At 52.3% G+C, this 21,067-nt stretch overlaps 1 protein-coding gene and 1 long non-coding RNA gene across 4 annotated transcripts; both read left to right on the forward strand.

The window, feature by feature from the left end:
- Positions 1-2,112: 2,112 nt before the first annotated feature.
- Positions 2,113-20,673, forward strand: COQ8B (coenzyme Q8B). 3 transcript variants are annotated; one of them, XR_006300089.1, is made up of 15 exons: positions 2,114-2,179; positions 2,596-2,700; positions 2,843-2,962; positions 3,099-3,165; positions 4,940-5,017; positions 8,508-8,630; positions 8,777-8,862; positions 10,786-10,926; positions 11,015-11,096; positions 11,774-11,867; positions 13,751-13,892; positions 14,039-14,146; positions 16,609-16,674; positions 18,545-18,787; positions 19,331-19,417. XR_006300089.1 is itself a non-coding variant. In XM_043598871.1 (15 exons), the coding sequence occupies exons 2-15, from the start codon at positions 2,599-2,601 to the stop codon at positions 20,110-20,112; spliced, it is 1,578 nt and encodes a 525-aa protein (XP_043454806.1). In that variant the 5' UTR covers positions 2,114-2,179; positions 2,596-2,598; the 3' UTR covers positions 20,113-20,673. The 3 variants fall into 3 exon arrangements, 2 of the variants coding, with proteins under 2 accessions (XP_043454807.1, XP_043454806.1); XM_043598871.1 differs by lacking the exon at positions 18,545-18,787 and adding an exon at positions 19,831-20,673; XM_043598872.1 differs by lacking the exons at positions 18,545-18,787; positions 19,331-19,417 and adding an exon at positions 15,036-15,199 and having other exon boundaries at positions 2,113-2,179.
- LOC122494031 lies at positions 11,874-13,035 on the forward strand. Its single transcript, XR_006300090.1, has 2 exons — positions 11,874-12,630; positions 12,900-13,035. It is a non-coding gene; the product is annotated as an uncharacterized LOC122494031 (long non-coding RNA).
- Positions 20,674-21,067: the final 394 nt, after the last annotated feature.

Genomic DNA, 21,067 nt, shown 5'->3' on the forward strand with positions numbered 1-21,067 from the left:
GCCTGGACTCTGGTTGCCTACAGGGCAATATAACTTGTTTAAGGCTGTGGGTGTTGGAGAAAGAGCCAGAAGTTGAGTATTTCCTCTAAATCAGATCATATCCTCCTCTGCTCAGAACCCTCCATGGTTCCTGTCCCACTTAGGGTAAAAGCTGTAGTCTTTACTGTGCCTCACGATGCCCTCAGTGATCCGGCTCTGATTACATCCCAGACCGGCTCTCCTCTGTCTTTCCCCTCTCACTCACTATGCCCATCAGCCTCTTTGCTATTTCACTGAGATATTTTCCACCACAGGGCCTTTGCACCGGTTGTTCTCTCTTCCTGGAATGTTCTTCCCTCACATATTCCGATAGCTCCCTCCCACACCTCTTTCAGGTCTCTGTTCAAATGTTACCTCCTCAGCTACCTCCTCAGCGAGGTCTGCCCTGACCACCCTGTTTGACTTCAAAATTTTCTCTCCACTCCCTGCCTCCCTTCCCTGGTTTATTTTTCTCCTTAACACGTATCACCTTACTAAATATACTTATTTATTTTGTTTATTGTCCCCCTCATTGGACCCAGAGGGCAAATAGTTTTTCCTGGACTCTTCCTTTTGTGGCCCCTAGAAAAGTACATGATAAGTGTTTAATAGAAATTTTGGAAAGAATGACTTTTCCATAAGAAGTTTCTCTCATGTATAGAGCTTTTGTTCCGTACCAGGTCCTGTGCCAACCTCATTACAGACGCTATTTCACTGCATCTCTTTCTCTCACTAACACGGAGCAAGAGAGGATGCTACAGCCCCATTTTACAGATGGAACCCTGAGGCTGAGAAATCGGCCAGCCTCTAGCTAGTCTTTGCTGGTCACCGCCAGGCTATTTGATATGACCCCATAAATGTGAACCATGTGGCACCGGACTTCACACTATCAGCCACGGTCCTGTGGGGTTAGTTATTGTCATAGGTACTTTTTATGTATTTTTGCCCCCAAGGGTGAGCTGTCACCCAGCTCCTGAGTCAGACCCTTAGGTCTGGAAGGTGATGGGGGTGTTTTGTCTTGAAAATGAGTCATCTGGGGGTGGGGCATCGGGCACAGGCCCAGGGCTCTAAAATGAGTCATCTCTTCACAGACCAGTGAAAAATCATAGCAGGATCCCCCTGACAAATCATATAGGCTGGGAAGATGAAGTCCAGAAAGAGGGCTCACATAGCACAGGCACAGAGACAGGGAGGTCTGATTCCCGACAAGAGGGGTTAGAGAGTGGGAGGGGAGGGTTCTGTGAGGGAAGAGTCACATCGCTCCTTCTCCCAGCCGTGGGAGAGATGCCCCAGCCAGCTGCTTCTATTCCAGACTGTGAGGAGGGGTGAGTCAGCCTGTTGGGGGGGTGGGGGGCAGGCTTTAAGCCTGCCTGTATCCCCATCCCCACCCCCCAACACACACCCAGATGGACTGGAAGCTGGTTTTCTGGGATGCCAGGGCTCCTGACTCAGCACTGGGAATCTTGGCTGAGTGTGTTCTGGGAAATGTCAGGCCTACAGGAAACAGAGGGCCCCCACTCACACCATCCCGCAGGTGGGCGGGGAGCGGAGAGAGCAGGGTGTATGAGAGAACAGGGGCCCAGTGTGCAAGGGGCTGAGCATGAGGGGGGTTATGTACACAGGAGAGTTGAGAGTATGAGAGAGAGACAGTTGGCAAGCAAGGCATGGGGTTTATCTGTGCAAGGGAAGAGGCTGGGTGCCAGGTTGTGGGTGTTTGAAGCAGAGGCAAAGTGGAGGGGCTCCCAGGGCAAGGGAAATGTTTGCTGGGAGGACGCGTTCAAAGGAGACATCCAGCCTGCTAGGGGCAAAAATAAGAAGGGACATTGGCAAGACGTTCGTGCAGAGCAGAGATGCGGAGTTTGTAAAGGATGTTTGCAAAAAAGACGGTGTGGGGAAGAGAAAGGTCTGCCAAGCACACGGCACTCAGGTGAGCGGAAGAGCACGAAATGGCACGTGCGCCTTCCTGCGGTACAGCGACAATCCCCAGCAGGCCCCAACGCCCACCCTTAGGCCCCGCCCCTCACGCACAGCGGGGTGTTCTACGTGCCAGTCAGTGAGTTGCTGCTCCGCCATTGGCTAGCTGGCCGGAGTGGGCGGGCGTGCGGAGATTCCCGGAAGCGCAAGAGGCCCCGGCGCGTAGTGGACCCGGATCCAAGGAACAGTGGGTGCTTAGCAACGGGGGGAGGTGCCCAGTAATGGACGGGGGTGGGGGGCAGGAATTGTGAGTGCCTAGCAACAGAGAGGAAGGCGGTGCCTAGCAAGAGGGGGGCCAGAGGAGTGGAGAGGTAGCCCTGGAGGGTCTGTGGGTGTCTAGCAACCGGGGAGGACCCTAGCAACGGCGGGGAGTGGGACAGGGCGAAAGTGGGTTTTCGGAGGTGCGCAGGAAGAGCTATGGGTTCCTAGCAACCAGAGAGGGAACCAGGAGAAATTCGGGGAATTATTGACTGGAGAGGAAATCTTTGGTGGGCGGGACTATTAGGGTGGACACAGAGGAATGTGAGGGCTTGGCAAAGACAAGGCAAAGCAAGGAGGGCAGTGCCAACTCCTACCCGAATAATCCCTCCTGTTCTCCCCCAGGCGATGTGGCTGGAGGTGGGGGGCTTACTGCGGGGGACTTGTGGACAACTGGGCCGGACTGTTGGTCAGCCTTGTGGGGCCCTGGGGCCTGGGCCCCACTGGTGGGTAAGAGACTGGGGGCGGGGGGGGGGTGCTCCTAGGCGGAAGAGGCTGAGGGAGGCCCAAGGGGGTAAAATAACAGGGAGGGGTCCAAAAGGGCCAGGATCCCGTGTCCTCCACTCCTTACCAATATCCACTTTTCTTGCAGGGGCCATGTGGGGGTTCTTGGGCCCAAATGTTCCATAAGGGTGGGCCTAGCAGAGGCCTGGGTGAGGAGGACATTCGCAGGGCACGGGAGACTCGGATCAGGAAGACACCCCGGCCCCAGGTATCATTGTCTCCCACCTACCCAGCAACACCCCTTGAAGGCAGCTGGCCTCCCAAGCTTGGGGAAGGGTATGGCGGCAGGTTGGTTGGACTCCCTGGGCACCTTCCCACTCTCAGACTTTCTCCCCATTTCCCAGCTGAGCGACCGCTCTCGAGAACGCAAGGTGCCCGCTTCCCGCATCAGCCGCTTGGCCAACTTTGGGGGTAGGTGTGACTGTGGGAAATTGTGACCTAGAACAGAGGAGGCCACATTTATAGAATGAAGTAAGGGAGAGGGTGAATCAGAGACAGGAAGAGGAGTAAGAGATGGAAAGGGAAGGAAGGCAAACGCTTGCAAAACTAAGAGAAATAGAAAGGAAGGTAACATTTATTGAGAGCTTGAATGTGCAAGGCCCCCATGTGCACTCGATCTCGGCACAGAAGTGATGAGTGTTAGTTTCCATTCTGTAGATGAGGAAATGGAGGCAAAGGGAAGAGAAGTGACTTGACCCTATGTCATACAGCAGGATTGTTCAAACTTCAGGTCACGATCTGCATGAAATAATTCAATGGATTGCAGCCAGCATCCAAAAGAATAGAATGGAATATGTGGGTGCACATGTAAAGGAAATTTTCGTTTCATGAAACATTACATATATTGTATATATAACATACATTTATATTATATTATATATGTATCATATATTTATATACATACCATATATATGTATGTATGTATACATACCTACTGTTATAATGCAGGTGTCTTCTTTAGTATGGATGATGGTTCAAGTTTTAAAGATACTGATTCACAGTCTAAAGAGGGAGTCAGATGCACTGGTTAGAGCTTTGATGCCAGGCTCAAGGTTCAAGGGGTTGATTCTGCTACATCCTCGCTTTGTGACTCTGGACGGGTTACTTCACTTCTCTGAGACTCGATTTCCTTTTCTGTAAAATGGAAGCTTTTCTGTGAAACTTATCTCACGCAGGTGTGAGGACAAGATGAGGCAATGCATAGAAGGTGCTAGGAATGGTTCCTGGCAGGTAGCAAGTGCTCAGAAAATGCCAGTTCAATTATTTACAGAAATGGGGATAGTGCAAGAGGCAGGTAGACTCAAGATGCCTTTAGGGACAAGGAGACAGAGGAGGCAGAGGAAATCAAAGGCTGAGAGATAACATCAAAAGAAGGGACAGAGACAAAGAGGCCAAAACAAATGTACCATGTGGAGGTACATGTGGAGGGAGAGAGATGGAGAAAAACCAACTTAGACAAGGAGAGGCACGAAGAAGATGAAGTGTGGACAGAGAAACGGGAGTCATAGGAAGACAGAGAGACTCAGGGGGATCGTTTGGGGGCCTTCTTACTCTTGGCTGCTTAGAATCATCCAGGATGCTTAAAAAATATATATGAGAGCACCTGGGTGGCTCAGTCAGTTAGGTGTCAGCTCAGGTGTTCAGCTCAGGTCACGATCGCATGGTTGGTGAGTTTGAGCCCCGTGTCAGACTCTGAGCTGACAGCTGGGAACCTGGAGCCTGCTTTGGATTCTCTGTCTCCCTCTTTTTGCCCCTCCTCCACTTTAACTCTGTGTCTCTGCCTCTCTCAAAAATAAATAAAACATTTTTAAACTATATATGTGTGTGTATATGTATACACACACACACACACACACATGAATTCCAAGGATCATCTCAGGCCATGATAATGGGCATTATATTTGCCAAAGCTCCTCACGTGACTGGGATGTGCAGCCAGGGGTGAGAACTGCTGACCCCGTAGATAGACGTGGAGAGAGGGGTAGGGAAAGAGGCAGCTGTACCTTGAAGGGAACCCCAGGCAGGGAGAGAGTGGGTAAGAGACTGAGTTGGGGACAAAGACAGACAAAGAGTTGCCAACAGAAAGCTGGGAGACAGCTTGCTTAGGGAGAGGCTGAGCACAGACAGGGGGTCGGGGGAGAAGCCCGGGGCAAGCAGGTACCCAACCTTCTCTCTTACTCCCCAGGACTGGCTGTCGGCCTGGGATTGGGAGTGCTGGCTGAGGTGGCCAAGAAGTCCCTGCCAGGAGGACATCTACCATCAGGTGAGTGAACCAACTGCCTGGTTCAGACCTTGACCTTGCTGTGTGACCTGACACAAGTGGCTTCACCTCTCTGAGCCCCAGTTTCCTCCTCTGGACAATGGATGATGTCAATGATGATGATGTACCCACCTCTTCGGGTCATTGTGAAGACGCTTTCAGGGTCATGATGGGGAGAAGTATATCATGTGAGAAAAATAGGAGTGTCAGGGGGCCTGTGGTCAACAGATAGAAAGAGAGGTGTTGAAATTAGCACTGGTGGCTAAGATTCCACCAACAAATCAATGTCTGGAAACAAAAATGGGGGTAGATATTCTGGATTAAAAAGGGACTAAGGCCACAAGAACTGACAAATGAAATGTGTGACCCATAATTGCATGTCAGTTTGAGAAAAGTTACTATCGAAGACTTTTGGGGACAAATGGGAAAATCTGAATAGGGGTATTAGAGATATTAGAGAATTAGTGTTCATTTTCTTAGGCGTGATTATGGCACTGTGATTGTGTAGGGGAATATCCTTACTTTTAGCACAGGTTGAGTACAGCTACATGTAAATGATCTGCAAAAACTGAGTGGGCACACACACACACACACACACACACAAATTATGCAGGTGAGGCAGAACGTGAAAAGTTTGAACTGGGTGTGCAGGTGTCCATTATACTGTGTGTGCAACTTTTCTGTTCGTTTGGATTTTTTCAAAATAGAAAGTCGTGTATAAGTGGAGGATTAGGCTTTAGGTAAGGCCATACTGAGTCTACACGCTGTTCTGCCACTTCTGTGCTGTGTGACCCAGGGCCAGGCACTGTACCTCTCTGAATGTCTTGCTTCCTCACCTTGAAAATTAAGGCATTGGTAGTTGTCTGTTTTTTTTTTTCCTTAATGTTTATTTTTCATTTGTGAGAGAGAGGGGCGGGGGGGGGGGCGGAGAGAGAGAGAGAGAGAGAGAGAGAGAGAGCACGCAAGAGTGGGGAAGGGGCAGAGAGAGAGAGAGAGGGAGACAGAGAATCCAAAGCAGGCTCCAGGCTCTAAGCTGTCAACACAGAGCCTGATGCAGGGCTTGAACCCATGAACCATAAGATCATGACCTGAGCTGAGGTTGGACGCTTAACTGACTGAGCCACCCAGGTGCCCCAAGGCATTGGTAGTTCTTATTTCCTGAGCTGATTGTGGGGACTGAGCCAAAGAATCCACAGACACACTTGGAATTCTGCCTGGCACAGGGCAAGCCCTAGCTAGGGAAAGAGCTCAGTACATTTTTTTTTTATCAAATAAATAAAAGCTTAATATATGCTTTATTGGGGTGCCTGGGTGGCTCAGTTGGTTGAGCGTCTGGCTTCAGCTTAAGCTATGATCTCACAGCTTGTGAGTTCGAGCCCTGCCTCGGGCTTTGTGCTGACAGCTCAGAGCCCGGAGCCTGCCTCGGATTCTGTGTCTCCCTGTCTCTCTGCCCCTCCCCTGCTCACGGTCTGTCTCTCTCTCCTTCAAAATAAATAAACATTAATTTTAAAAAATGAATAAATAAATGCTTTATTGAGTAATCGTATAATTTATATGTGGAGCTGTGCACGTATCCTAAGAGCGAAGCTTGGTTCATTTTCACAAAGTGGATACATCTGCTTCCACAGAGCAAGAAACCCTAAGGCAGCAGTTCTCAAACTTTTTGGTCTCAGGAGTCTGCACACCCTTACAATTTAGGAATAGATAAACAAAATGTGTTATATTCATACAATGGGATATGATTCGACTGTAAAAAGGAATGAAGTACTGATCCATGCTATGATGTGAATGAATCTTAAAACTATCTTAAGTGAAAGAAGCCAGACACAACAGATCACATATTGTGTGAGCCCATCCATATGAAGTGTACAGAATAAGTAAATCCATAGAGACAGCAAATTGATGGTTTCCAGGGGCTCAGAGGGAGGCGGTTGGGAGAAATGCGGGGGGGGGGGGGGTGACTGCTAATAGATATGGGGTTTCTCTTTGGAGTGTGAAAATGTTCCAAAATTGCTTGTGGTAATAGTTGTACAGCCCTGAATATATTAGAAGCCATTGAACTGTATACCTTAAAGAGGTGAATTGCACAGTTGGTAAATTATATCTCAATCTGTTAAAAAATAGAATGAGGACCCCAAAGACCCTTTTATGGATTATATTTTTGCGTTGTATTTATGGGTATTTACTGCATTAGAGATTAAAACAGAACATTTTAAAACACAAGAATACACACACACATTCCATCAGCTGTCAGAACAATGGCATCGGTGCTCCTGGGTGGCTCAGTAAATTAAGCGTCCAACTCTTGATTTCAGCTCAGGTCATGATCTCACAGTCGTGAGATTGAGCCCCGCGTCAGGCTCCACACGCGTCCACACATAGTGTGGAGCCTCCTTGAGATTCTCTCTCTCTCTCTCTCTCTCTCTCTCTCTCTCTCTCTCTCTCTCCTGCTTGTGCTCTCTCTCTCTCTTAAAAAAAAAAATGGCATCGGGGCGCCTGGGTGGCTCAGTCATGATCCAGCTCAGGTCATGATCTCGCGGTCCGTGAGTTCGAGCCCTGCATCGGGCTCTGGGCTGACAGCTCAGAGCCTGGAGCCTGTTTCAGATTCTGTGTTTCCCTCTTTCTCTGACCCTCCCCTGTTCATGCTGTCTCTCTCTCTGTCTCAAAAATAAATAAATGTTAAAAAAAAATTACAAAAAAAAAATGGCATCATCACCGGTCATGGAGGTTCTGGAAAACTCCACCGAACACTTATGGGAGAATGAGAATAAAAAGGGGCAAATAACATTAATATTATTATGAAAGTAGTTTTGATCTCACAGAGCCTCCTTGAAGCGTCTCAGGGGCCCTCAGGGTTCCTAGAACCGCACTTTGAGAATCACTTCCTCTCATTCTCTGGAAGCTCCTATCTGCCCGCTCTTGGCCACTTCTCCTTCCAGGGGAAACCACCCTCTTGGCTTCTGACCCCCAAGATTAGTTTTGACTGTTTTTGCTCTTTAGACCAACGGAACCGGACAACGTATTCTCACATGTGTCTGGCCGCTTTGGCTCAACGTTCTGTTGGAGGGATGCCTCTGTGTCACTGTGAGTTGACGCAGGCTGTTCATTCAATGCTGTAGCAGTCACTTTGTGACTGTTTCCAACATGCCTTTGCTCATGCAATGGACTGTCGCTTGGGTTGTTTCCAGTGGGGGACTGTTCTGAGGAGTGCTCTTTGGGAACCTTCTAGGACTCCCCGGACTCACACATGCATTTGTCTTGGGTACATACCCAGGAGAGAAGTTACACCAGGTATAGGTGTATGCTCTACTGGAAACTTCCCAGAGGGCCCGTGCCACGACACTCATCAGCAGTGTGGGTGTTTAGGCCGCTCCTCATCCCCGCCAGCACTTGGCATTGCCTTTTTCATTTTAGCCATTCTGGGGATTATGCGGTAGTGCTACAATGATTATTTTTGTGCTTGTGACACAAATGATTATTCTCTGCCCCACAGAGAGCGGCACCCGGCCAGGCTCCAGTCCCTTCCTGTCAGAGGCCAATGCCGAGCGGATCGTGCAGACCTTGTGTACAGTTCGGGGGGCCGCCCTCAAGGTTGGCCAAATGCTCAGCATCCAGGGTACAGCGTGAGCCTCAACTCCTGACCCTTGACCTCACGTCTCCCCCACCCCCCCACACCAACAAGCACCAACTTCAGCCACTCCCACGGGGGCCCCTCCCTTGCCTCCTCCCTCACCGCTTCCCCTTGTCCCCCTGTCTCCCAAGACAACAGCTTCATCAGCCCCCAGCTTCAGCGCATCTTCGAGCGGGTCCGCCAGAGCGCCGACTTCATGCCCCGCTGGCAGATGCTGGTGAGTGCCCGGTCGGGGAGGGCTGGTGAGGGAGGCATGCTCCACCCGCCTGACCCTCCTGGCTTCATGGCGCTACTCCCTGACTGACTCTGAGCCTCAGTTTCTCTGTCTGTAAAATGGGGGCCACTAAAACACATCTCAGAGGATCGCTGAGGGGACTAAATGAGAGAGTGGTGCAGGGCGCTTGGTCCAGTCCCTGGCAGGCTCAGGGCTCTGTCACGGCTCCTAAAGAGGCAGGGATGTGCCGTGGTTGGGGGCCAGACGTTGTGAGTTCAAATCCTGGCTCTGCCATGTACCGCCTGTGTGATCTCAGACATGTGGCCTGACCTCTCTGTGCCTCAGTTACCTCATCTGTGAAATGGCGGTGGTGATGGCAACACCCACATCATAGGGTTACATAAATCAGTATAGGTAAAGCACTTAGAAAGGGCCCCTGGCACACGGTAAGTGACATGCCAGTTCTAACTGTTATTAGTACTGGTTTTTTAATTAAAGGAGATCATGTCTGTAAATAGGTTGGCACAGTGCCTGGCACTGAGTAAGTGCCCAAGACACGAGCTGTTCTTCTAATAACTGGCTAAGGGTGTGGAATCTGGATCCAGCTGCCTCCCTTCCTTCTGATCTCTGTTCTGCTCACTCACCACGTGACCCTGGGTATTACTGCCCGTCTCCGAGCCACTCTGGATAGGACCCGGCTCACGGGAAGCCCTCTGTAAATTTTAGCTCTTTTTTTTTTCTTTAAGTTTATTTATTATTATTTTCATTTTTTTAATTAAAAAAAATTTTTTAATGTTTATTTGTTATTGAGAGAGAGAGAGACAGAGCGTGAGTAGGGGAAGGGCAGAGAGAGAGGGAGACACAGAATCCAAAGCAGGCTCCAGGCTCGGAGCTGTCCGTAGACACAGGGCTTGAACTCATGAACTGCAAGATCCGAAGTAGGATGCTCAGCCAACTAAGCCACCCAGGTGCCCCTTTAAGGTTTTATTTATTTTTGAGAGAGAGACAGAGCATGAATGGGAGAGGGGCAGAGAGAGAGAGACACAGAATCGAGCTGTCAGCACAGAGCCTGATGTAGAGCTCGAACCCATGAATTGCAGGATCACGACCTGAGCCGAAGTTGGCCGCTTACCGACTGAGCCACCCAGGCGCCCCTATTTATTTATTTTTGAGAGGGAGAGAGAGAGAGAGAGAAGAGAGCACAAGCTGGGGAGGGGTAGAGAGAGAGAAAGAGGATCCCAAGCAGGCTCCGCACTGACAGCCTCCTATGCAGGGCTCAGACTCACAAACCGTGAGATCCTGATCTGAGCCGAAACCAAGAGTCAGATGCTTAACTGTCTGAGCCACCCAGGTGCCCCTTAGTTCTTTGTCACGTTATGTTTTTCTTTTATCTTTGAGAGAGACAGAGTGCGAGCAGGGGAAGGGCAGAGAGAGAGGAAGACACAGAATCTGAAGCAGGCTCCAGGCTCTGTCTGAGCTGTCGGCACGCAGCCCAACATGGGGCTCGAACTCACAAGCCATGAGATCATGACCTGAGCCGAAGTCCGACACTCAACCGACTGAGCCATCCAGGCGCCCCTTCTTCTTTATCACATTAACCTTGAGTTGATGATACAATATAGGAGTATAATGAAGGATTATTATCACTCTTGACTTTACATAATAGCAATCCCCACAATAGCCCACATGGCCTCAGGAGTACAGGTTCAGGCCGGGTCTCTCGGTCTGCCAGCACCTGGCTTGTCACCTTTGCCAAAAGACTTAGCCTCGGTTTCCTCATCTGTAAAGTTGGGTAGTAGCCAGGAGCTTAGCCCAGAGGCCAGCATGGGGTGAACGGGATTATTAACACATAAAGCGCTCAGCACAGAGTGAACTCCATTGCCCACAACAGTGATGATGGTTGTTTCTTTTGGCCACTGTCCCCAGAGAGTTCTCGAAGAGGAGCTGGGCAGGGACTGGCAGGCCAAGGTGGCCTCTTTGGAGGAGGTGCCCTTTGCTGCTGCCTCTATCGGGCAGGTGCACCAGGGCATGCTGAGGGATGGGACAGAGGTGGCCGTGAAGATCCAGGTGAGGAGAGAGGCAGGGCAGGGGTGGGCACCCCGCTGTCCCGGAGGAGTGACCCCTGCTCTCCGTCCCTCCCTGCTCCTGCTCGCAGTACCCAGGTGTTGCCCAGAGCATCCAGAGTGATATCCAGAACCTGCTGGCAGTGCTGAAGATGAGTGTGGCCCTGCCCGAGGGTGAGGCGGCACTCCAGCCCTGGCTGCGGTGGGGACACCCTGAAGGGAGAGAGTGGGGCTCGGGGGCAGGGTGTGAGTGTGGGCGAATGTGTAAGTCCACGCGTTTGAGACAGAAGGGACACCAAGGCAGGGAGAGCCCAGAGAACCTGAGTGTGTGAGAAAAAGACAAACTTAGAGATTCTGACACAACCAGAGACAGAAGGCTATGCTGAAAGTCAGAAACAGACACACAGGGTGCCCAGAGAGGGACTGGAGGTCTGGAAAAGAGGCACAGAAGCAGGAAGGGAGTGTAAGCAGGACCTCTTGCACGCGTGCGTGTGTGTGTGTGAGAGAGAGAGAGAGAGAGAGAGAGAGTGTCCTGGACACAAGATTTCGAGGCCGTGAGAACGGCGTGAGAGGCTATGAAAAAGAGAGAGTAGGTGGTGTGTGTGACCATAGAAGAGACGCCTGGGGACTGGTACACAAGCCTGTGGGAGAGGCCCCAGGAGAGACTTCAGAAGAGGCCCGTGTGAGGGCCGGACGGCAGGTGTGTGGACAGGCGACGTGGTAAAAGGCATGAGGGGCTTCGAGAGACAAACGGACAGCGAGAGAAAACGTCCCTGAGTGGAAGCCTGGGGGTGGCTGTCATGGCGGGGACAGGCCGTGGCCTGCCCTGGCTGACACGGCTGCCCCCTCAGGCCTGTTTGCTGAGCAAAGCCTGCAGGCCTTGCAGCAGGAGCTGGCCTGGGAGTGTGACTACCGCCGTGAGGCGGCTTGTGCCCAGAACTTCAGGTGAGCTGAGCCCCCTGCGTCCCTGCCCCGCCGCCTCCCCCCCCAGCCCCGGGACCCCTTGCTTCCCTCCCAGAAGGAGAGGGAAATGGATATCCCACCCCCCAGCTGCTGGCAGCTGGAACCCTGGGGTGGGACCTGCAAACTCTTTATTCTCTTCACTTGCTCATCCATCTCTCCCTCACCCCTGCCTTGATTTACCCCCTGGGTCCTCTGGGAGCTTGGGCACGCCACTTCCTCTCTCTGTCGCTTTTCTCATCTGTCGAATGGGACGCATAACCACATGGAGTCTGAGGAGGGAGAAGGACTTGTCGACAGGCACTTAGTCATGCCGCGAGATACCGTCATTCCGCTGGACAAAGAATAAGCAGTCTGACAGTGATGCGAGTGAGAGAGGACAGGGCTCCAGGCCAACCCTTACATACCGTGGGCAGGGAGAGAAATTGAGATAAGCATTCAGTTTGGCATCATCAAGGCTCAGTATTCCCATACAACCCCATAATTGCCCTCCTTGCTAAATAAATGCTCCAGGGCCCCTTGGGCTTGTGTATACCGTCAGCCTTTTCCAGAATGCTCAGAGCAGCAATAGCCCCAAAGTGGACACAACCCAAATCTACCAAGTTCATCTAGCAGGGCAGATAAATAAATGAAGGCATAATCCATCAGCGGAATATCATACAGCAGCGAAAATCAATGAACGAGCTACGGGGAACCATGTGGTGGTATCTTAGAAGCATCGTGATGTGCAGCAGTTAAAATACATTCGGTGAGACCCTCCACAGCATGGCCCACGGGTTTATTGAGCCAAGGTCTGTAGATACGGAGCAAGAGAAGGGGCAGTAGAAGACAGTGACTAGGGGCATGGGCCCTGGACTCGGATGTGGGATTCAGTCCCAGGTCAGCCCTTAGCAGCCTGGGTGGCTGAAATCCGCATGCTTGGGACAGCATCCTCCTCATAGGGGAGTGAAGGAAAAAGGGGATTGTGCTTTAATCAGCCCAGCAGGAGTGGCTCAAATACCGAATATTTTATAACAGGGACAAAAATACAAGCGTCAAAGCCGGGGGCCTTGAAGCGGACAGGATGAAGTGGGCTGGGCAAGAGCACTCGTCTGTGAGATCTGGAAGCCCCCTTCTCAGTACCCTTAGAATAAAACCCACATCGTTCCCCTGGCCTTCACGACCTCCTTGCCCCCCTGCACCACCCCCCGCCCAGCCCTCCCACTGGTCCCAACCACGAGTCTTGCTCATAATCTTTGCCTCCCAAATCTTACGTTGACACACTTACCTCAGTCGATTATCGGCCTGTTTGTATATTTGTTAGAGTCTCTGGTGTCCAAGGGGCAGGCCCAGAGCTCATCCACCCCTCTGGCACTCAGCCTCGTCCAGCACAGGGACAGATACCAAGAAGGAGTCAGAGTATTAACCAGCGCTCAGAGTAATGACCCCAAGGACTTGCCGATGAGTATCACTATGGACTTGGAGATTTGTATATCGGCGACTTCTTTTTGGATGGATTAATTAATAAATTGATGAAGAAGTAATGCTCATCAAGCTTAGTGTATTGAACTCATCCTGGGGCAACCAGAAGTCATAGAGGTGTTTTCGGTAGGGAAGCAGTAACTGGGGCTCCAGCAGCATCCAGCTTAGGGGTAGACTCAGAGTAGGCACCATGGAGATATTTGGTGAATGAGTGAATGAATGAAATATCTGAGTGAACGTCACCTCGTCCATCACTCAGGACAGACAGGCAAGAGGAGGGCAGGAGGGAAGGCAAGACATAAGCTGTTCATGGAGCACCTCTTGAGGAGGAAGAGGAGGAGGCCTCAAGCTGGGCCCCAGGGGCCTGAAGGATGAAGTCCCGTCCCTTCCCTTCCCTTCTGTCCCAGGCAGTTGTTGGCAGGTGACCCTTTCTTCCGAGTGCCAGCTGTGATTGAGGAGCTGTGCACAACGCGGGTGCTGGGCATGGAACTGGCTGGAGGGGTCCCCCTGGACCAGTGCCAGGGCTTAAGCCAGGACATCCGGAACCAGGTATGTGGTCTTGAGGGGACAGTAGGGAGGGCACTGCCCCAGGTCAGTGCTGGCAGGGCTGGCTAGACACGTAGTCCTCCCTCTCCGGTCAGAAAGAGCTTTACAGGGGCCGACTCTGTGATGTCTGTTACTCCTCCCCACTCCAGATCTGCTTCCAGCTCCTGAGGCTGTGTCTGCGGGAGCTGTTTGAATTCCGATTCATGCAGACAGACCCCAACTGGGCCAACTTCCTGTACGATGCCTCTAGCCACCAGGTTGGTTCCCTAGGATGTGTATCAGGGTCCATGAGCTGCTGTAACACACAGTTCCCGATCATTTCAGTACTCAACACAATAGTAGTTATTACCCACATAACAGGCCGGAGTGGCCGTCCTCCGCACAGTGGTTCAGGGACCCAGGCACCTTCCCTTCTGTGATTGTGCCATGCCCTTAGGCCTTGCCATGCTCTCCTTCCAGTGAAAGGGGAAAGAGAAGCTAAGAGGGTAGCGCCCTGCCTAACTGCTTTGGCCAGACGTGGCCCATCATTCCCTATACCATTCCATTGATAAGAACTGGTCACGCAGCCTGTCTAAGTGCAAGGGCTGCTGGGAAACGGAATCTCCGCAAGGCAGTGGTTGCCCAGTGGCACCGCTTACGGAAGGCTGTTCATCATCACTGCCGCGCTTGTCATTCACTTAGAACGCGCCAAGCGTCTACTGCCTCTTGACAGTGATGCCAAGACAACTCTGATCCTTGCCCTTCTCAGAGTTCCCAGAACAGCAGAGGGACCCATGACCAGACAGTGATTGACTGAGTAGTCAGTACCATGATGGCGAAACGTGGGCCAGAGTGGCAGTGATGGGGAAGCACAGGGGGCTGGGGGAAGCCAGGGAAAGTGGCTGACTCAGCACGGCGTAGGCCAGGTCAAGGAAGGCTTCTCAAAGGCAGTGCCATTCAGGCTGACACCAGAAAGATGAGAAGGGGAGGGCCACCTGAAGAGCAGCAAAGAGTGTTCCTAGCAGGGGACACAGGGTGGCCGAGGGTCTGGGCTGAAAGACTTAGCGTGCCTGGCTGCCAGATGGCTTTCCAAAGTCGTCTGTACCCATTCTGTCCCCAGAGGGATCTTTCTAAAAAACAAATCTGGCCAAGCTGTCCCTTCTGCAGCTCGCCAGCCGCCTCAAGATCAAGTCTGAGCCTTCTGCTGAGTGTGATGTGGCCCCACTGAGTCTCCAGCCTCAGTCCCCTGACACCTCCTCCCCCCCCAAGTGCACAGATACCCTGTATCCCTCCTAGGCTCAAACTGCTTGGAAGTATTTTTCTAACTGCAGGTAAGGGGGTGTGATAGGAGTCGTAACATCAGTTTACTGGGTCTCAACATCTTTTTTTTATTTTTTTTTGAGAGAGAGAGAGAGAGCGTGAAGAGAGAGAGAACAAGTGGGGGAGGGGCAGAGAGAGGGGGAAAGAGAAAATTGCAAGCAGGCTCCACGCCCAGTGTAGAGCCCAACATAGGGCTCGATCCTACAACTGTGAGATCATGACCTGAGCTGAAATCAAGAATTGGATGCTGAGCCACCCAGGTGCCCCTAACAGCATTTTTTTGTTTTAAAGCCATAGAGTAGAGAATATCAGTGTGTCACAGATGGGAGGGATCCAGAGTATTTCAGGATGCTTTTGTTTGACCTTATATTTGTGTGTGCATGGGCACTGGTGTCCAATATGATCTGTATTTCTTACTGTGGGTTGTGATCAATAGTGTGAACCCTGCTGCCCTAAAGAAACTCTTACACATGTGTCCACGGGGCACTGTTTTTAATAGCCAAACCCAGAAGTAACCATGGTGTCCATCAGCCAGCTAAACGCCTTGTGATATATTCACACAACGAAGTCCTAACACAGTAGTGAAAAAAAAATGAATGAGCTCGAGCTGCACATAGCAACGGGGATACATTGCAAAACCATGCTGGGCACAAAGAATAAGCTGCAGGACACCTATCATAAATACCCTTTGTATGAAGTTTTCTTAAATGTTTATTTATTTTGAGAGAAAGAGCGAGAAGGGGAGAGGCAGAGAGAGAGAGGGAGAGAGAGAATCCCAAGCAGGCTCTGCACTGACAGTGCAGAGCTGGACACAGGCCTCAAACTCACAAACTGTGAGATCATAACCTGAGCCAAAACCAAGAGCTGGACGCTTAACTGACTGAGCCACCCAGGTGCCCCCAGTAGGAAGGAAGTTTTGAAACACACAAAGCATTACTATTTATTGTTCACAGATGCCCGAATATGTAGAGAATATAGAAATTCACACATGGGAATTTCAGTAAATAATAATTTAGTAATAATAACTTTAGGAAAGTGGTGGCCCTGGAGGAGAGGATGGGGACAGGACAGGCTGGGGGCCGTGGGAGGTATTTAATATTTTAAACCGGGTGGTGGGATTTGTGGGTGTTCATTTCACTTTTCTACGTATTTTATTCTTTAGATTTCTTTCTATGCCTAAAACCTGTTATTATAAAAATAAGTAGGACCAGAAATATAAAAGCCATGTCCCTTCAGGTTTTATGCAGGGGTGGATGGGAAGCCTGGGCCCAAAGCCAGGAACCCAGGGAGGCAGCCAGACGGGGACTCTTGAGAGGAGAGGCAGGATGTGGGAATGGACCCGGGTGCCCCACCCTCCACCATGGACAGTGGGGGTGGGGGGTGGACTCCCAGCATCCCTTTTACCATCTCCCATTCCCAGGTGACCCTGCTGGACTTTGGTGCAAGCCGGGAATTTGGGACTGAATTCACAGACCATTACATCGAGGTGAGTCCCCCCAACTCTGGGGTCTTTGAAGGGCCAAGCCTTAAGCCCACTACCGAGGTGAGGGGGAGAAGGAGCAGTATCATGTCTGGAGTTAAGAAATCAAAAGTAATAGTAACGGTTAACAAATACCAAGCCCTTAATATGATGTCAGGCACTGCTTTAGATGCTATACATGTGACACCTGATCATAGTGTGTGGGGGCAGGACCATTTTTAGTCTCACTTTACAGAGGAAGTTACTGGAGCTCAAAGAAGTTAGGGATCCAGACTCAGGGAGCCTAGGTCCAGAGCCCGGGCTCCCAAACCCTGTCCAGCCCCTTTCTAAGAGGCCCACAGTGGCCATCCTGCCACCTCCCCACACCCCAGGCTGTCTCAGGCCTTAGTGTTCAGCCTTACACTCAGATACCTCTCTGGCAGGCTGCTCGTGGCGGGGGGAGGGGGCACAGCTCTCCTCAGGAAGCGTTTCCTCACTTCTGCTGCCCGTCCTTCCCACCCACTTACTGGTGGCGTCTCGTTGCCTCCAAGGCATCTCATTTATTTGTTGAGATTAGCCATTTGACCTGGGTCTTCTATTCATTTAGTCATCAATCCAAATATTCTCTGACAATTCCCCCTGTGCCCAGCCCTCTTCTGGGCCCAGGGACAACAGCAACCAATCCAACCTACTGTCCACCTTGACAGAGCTCACAGACCAGGAGGGGAACAGACAGTAAGGACCCAGAGTGGTCAGGGCTGGAATGGGGAAGCACAGGAGACTGTAGGACCCCAGAGGGGGAGGCTGGGCCAGCCGAGGGGGTCAGGGAGAGCTTCCTGGAGGAGGAGGCCTCAGAGAAGAAACCTGAAGGATGAGGAGACCAGTCAGGAAGAGGCAAAGAGGGTATTCCAGACTGATAACATAAAAAGGCCAAGAGGAGAGAAGGGATACTCCCACTAGAGCAGCGCTTCTCAAACTTTAGTGTATATGAGAACCCCACAGCCCCCACGACCAGCATGATCCTATTAAATGCAAATTGTGGTCTGGAGTCAGACATAAGATGCTGCATTTCTAACACACTCCCAGGTGATGTCAAAGCTTATTGGTACAGGACCACACTTTCAATAGGAAGTCCTAGAGGACCAAAAGGAAGTTCATTTCTGACTGGGCCAGCAGGTTAGGACAGAGTAGGAGCCAGCTCTGAGGCCAAATCACTCTGGGTCTGAAAAGCCATGCTTTGCAGCTTGAACTTTAATCCAGGTACCATGGGGACCCATGGAAGGGATTTGAGCAGGGAAGCACAGAGAATTAGAAAACTCCCTCAGAATAGCAGGTAGCCTGGGAGACTGGGGACTGGGAGCCCAGGACAGGGAAGAAAGGACAAGACCCAGGGCTCTGGCTTGGGGACTAGAGGATGATGGGGCCACTGGTGACATAAGGACAGGAAGGAGGGGCTGGTAATCCCCCCCCCCCACACACACACATGTACACACAGGCCCCTTGGGCCCTCTCTCAAGGCCACTGGAGGCACAAAGCTGAGGCCTCTCTCTGTGTAGTTGGGACATCTTGTGTGTCCCCCCGTTCTCCCCCAGGGCTATTGGCAAGGCTCTCCTCCAGTCTCTCCAGCCTTTTCCAGTTTAAAAAAGCCCTGTCACACCAGTCCCTGAGGACCACAGCCCTGACAGATGGCCAGACAGGCTCGGGCAGGGGGGACTGAGACAGACTAGAACTGCCACATTTAATTCCGTATTCCCCTTCCTCCCGAGAAAGTGGTTCAGATTTCCACTCCTCGCCTTGCTATTCCCCCAGTCAGCCTTTGTCCTTTTCTGTGAAGTAGGGACCTTCACATGCACCTCTTAATAATGGTAGCTCATCATGGTTATGGCTCTTTCTACAGGCAGGCTCAGTGCTAAGCACGCCACAGATCCCACCTCCTTTGTCCCTGCAGCCACCCATGAGGAAGACACTTTCATCATCCCCACTTCACAGATGAGAAAGTGGAGGCCCCAGAGCAAAGCGACTTGCCCAGAGTCTCTCAGCCAGCAAGTAGCTGGGATGGAGCCCAAGCAGGCTGGCTCTGGATTCTGTCTGTCCGCGCCCTCAACTCCTGCTCTCCCCACGTGCACTCACGTCTGGCAAGGTGCCTAGCTCCGCACACTAATTTGCCAAACAAAGGTTCACCAAGGACCTCCTGAATGCCAGACCTTGTGCCACATGGGACTAAGCACAACCGGGATCCCTGTTCTCTTGGGGCTCCAAGCCCCTGTAGGAGACAGACAACCAGGCAATGACAGAGATGGCCCCATGGCAGCCTCACATGCAGGTCTGGGTCATGGTCACATCCTTGTCCAGTTGAGTGTGTGGACCCACAAATAGCACTTGACATTTACTTCCCTCTGGCTGTTTCACTGTGGTAATTTCCAGGCAGGCACTGTGTTCCAGGCCAGGTGGGTAGAACCCCTGACCACCCCCACCCCTAGGTTCTGGAACAGTCTTGAGGGAGATATAGATAGGGGCAAGGTGAGGAGGGAGCAGCTTCTAGGGGAGAGGGCTTAAGTAGACAAGAATACAGGTGGGTACAGGGAGGGCCAGGCTTCTAGCTGGTTCATCTCCAGTTTTCAAGAGCCCTCCTTGAACTCCACTCCCTTGGCCTTTGACTTTCTGATGAACACCCATTTCCCAGGTGGTGATGGCAGCAGCCAATGGAGACAGAGACCGGGTCCTGCAGAAATCCCGGGACCTCAAATTCCTCACAGGCTTTGAAACCAAGGTTGGGAAACACTTGGGGGGCGGGGGTGGGTAGGGAGCTGCTTATCTGTACTGGGGGGCTCTGGGGAGGAGTGGGGGAATGAGGGCTACTTGGCTACACAGAAACCCTGGGGAAATGGGCCCCATTTATCTATTCTAGAAGGAGGGAGTGGGGGACTGCTAGTGGGTACTGGGGGTGGGGAAATGGAGGCTGTTTCTCTGTTCTAGGGACTGAGGGCTACTTTTCTGTTGGAGGCTCTGAGAGGAAGTAGAGAGCCATTTGGGGGAGGCCTAGAGGTTCTGGAAGGAGTGGCAGATACTTAACACTCCTCAGGGAGTAGGTGGCTTGTGTTTATACTTGAGACTATGAGGGAGATGGGTTAAGTGGGGGGGCTGTATGCCACACTGCGGGTCTCTTGCTCTCCCTGTCCATAGGCATTCTCGGATGCCCACGTGGAGGCAGTGATGATCCTGGGGGAGCCCTTCGCCACCCAGGGCCCCTACGACTTTGGGGCAGGTGACACTGCCCGCCGAGTGCAGGGCCTCATCCCTGTGCTGCTGCAGCACCGGCTGCGCCCACCGCCGGAGGAGACCTATGCCCTGCACCGCAAGCTGGCAGGGGCCTTCCTGGCCTGCGCCCGCCTCCGCGCCCACATCGCCTGCCGGGACCTCTTCCAGGACACCTACCACCGCTATTGGGCCAGTCGCCAGACCTAGCCTCTGCCTGCAGCCTCCTGACCAGAAGGGACTTGGGGTCAGACCCTTTAGATGGCCTCCATCCTGTGATTCTGGCCCCAAAGGAGGCCATCCACTGCTGTGATGCCTCCTTTCCATTCCCCTGCAGGCCTGGGGACCACCCGGTCTGATTTCCCGGTTCTTGCCTAGCTCCCTTCCTCCGGGCTGGGGAAACCTCCAGCTAGGGAACTCCCAACTTCACACCCCCATATCCTGATCTTCCCACTCCCGTGTGGGCACCCAGGAACTCTACGCCAGGGATTAATTTATTTTTGCCAACGTTTAAGAGCCTTAGGCCCTCTGCACCCAGTCATGCAGATCCAGACTCATCTAGATGGGGAGCCCCACACCTCTGGGTCAGGTCTCTCACGGATCTGGCCAGTGAAAGGGGAGGAGCGGTGGCTGGTAGAGGCAGCCCTCACCTTTGCTGCCCTCACCCCTCCACGAGCTGCGTTCTCCCGGGCTCCATCCTTTCTGTGTGTTGGGGAGGGGGTAAGGGAGGGTGTTTGAAACTTCAGTCAGAATAAAAGTGGCGCTCCCCTTCCCGGCTCTTTTCTCTGCGCTGGGTGGCGGTGGGGGTGGGGAGGAGCTCTCAGCCAGCCTCCAGGTGCAGATGGCCAACCCCCTCCCATCCTCTGGTCTGAAAGCCCCAGCGCTGCCTGGGCCATCTGTTGCCGGGAACCTCCTTCTACCCATTCCCTCCCACTTGCCCGCCCCCCCTCCCCCCGCACGTGCTGACCACCTGCTCGAAAAGGCCATGGCAGCTGAGAAGGCCAGCCCTCCCTGTCCCCGTCCCCCCCCCCCCCCCCCCCCGCCCCGGCCACCTCCCAGGCCCCTCGCTCCCTCCCCTCGGCTCCCAGCAACCTCGCCTTTGCTAATGGGCCGTAATGCCCCTGCCAGCTGCTTTGCCAAACCCACAGGATTGAGTGGGAGCTGG

This window comes from Prionailurus bengalensis, chromosome E2 (genome assembly GCF_016509475.1).
Source record: "Prionailurus bengalensis isolate Pbe53 chromosome E2, Fcat_Pben_1.1_paternal_pri, whole genome shotgun sequence".
Taxonomy (NCBI): Eukaryota; Metazoa; Chordata; class Mammalia; order Carnivora; family Felidae; genus Prionailurus; species Prionailurus bengalensis.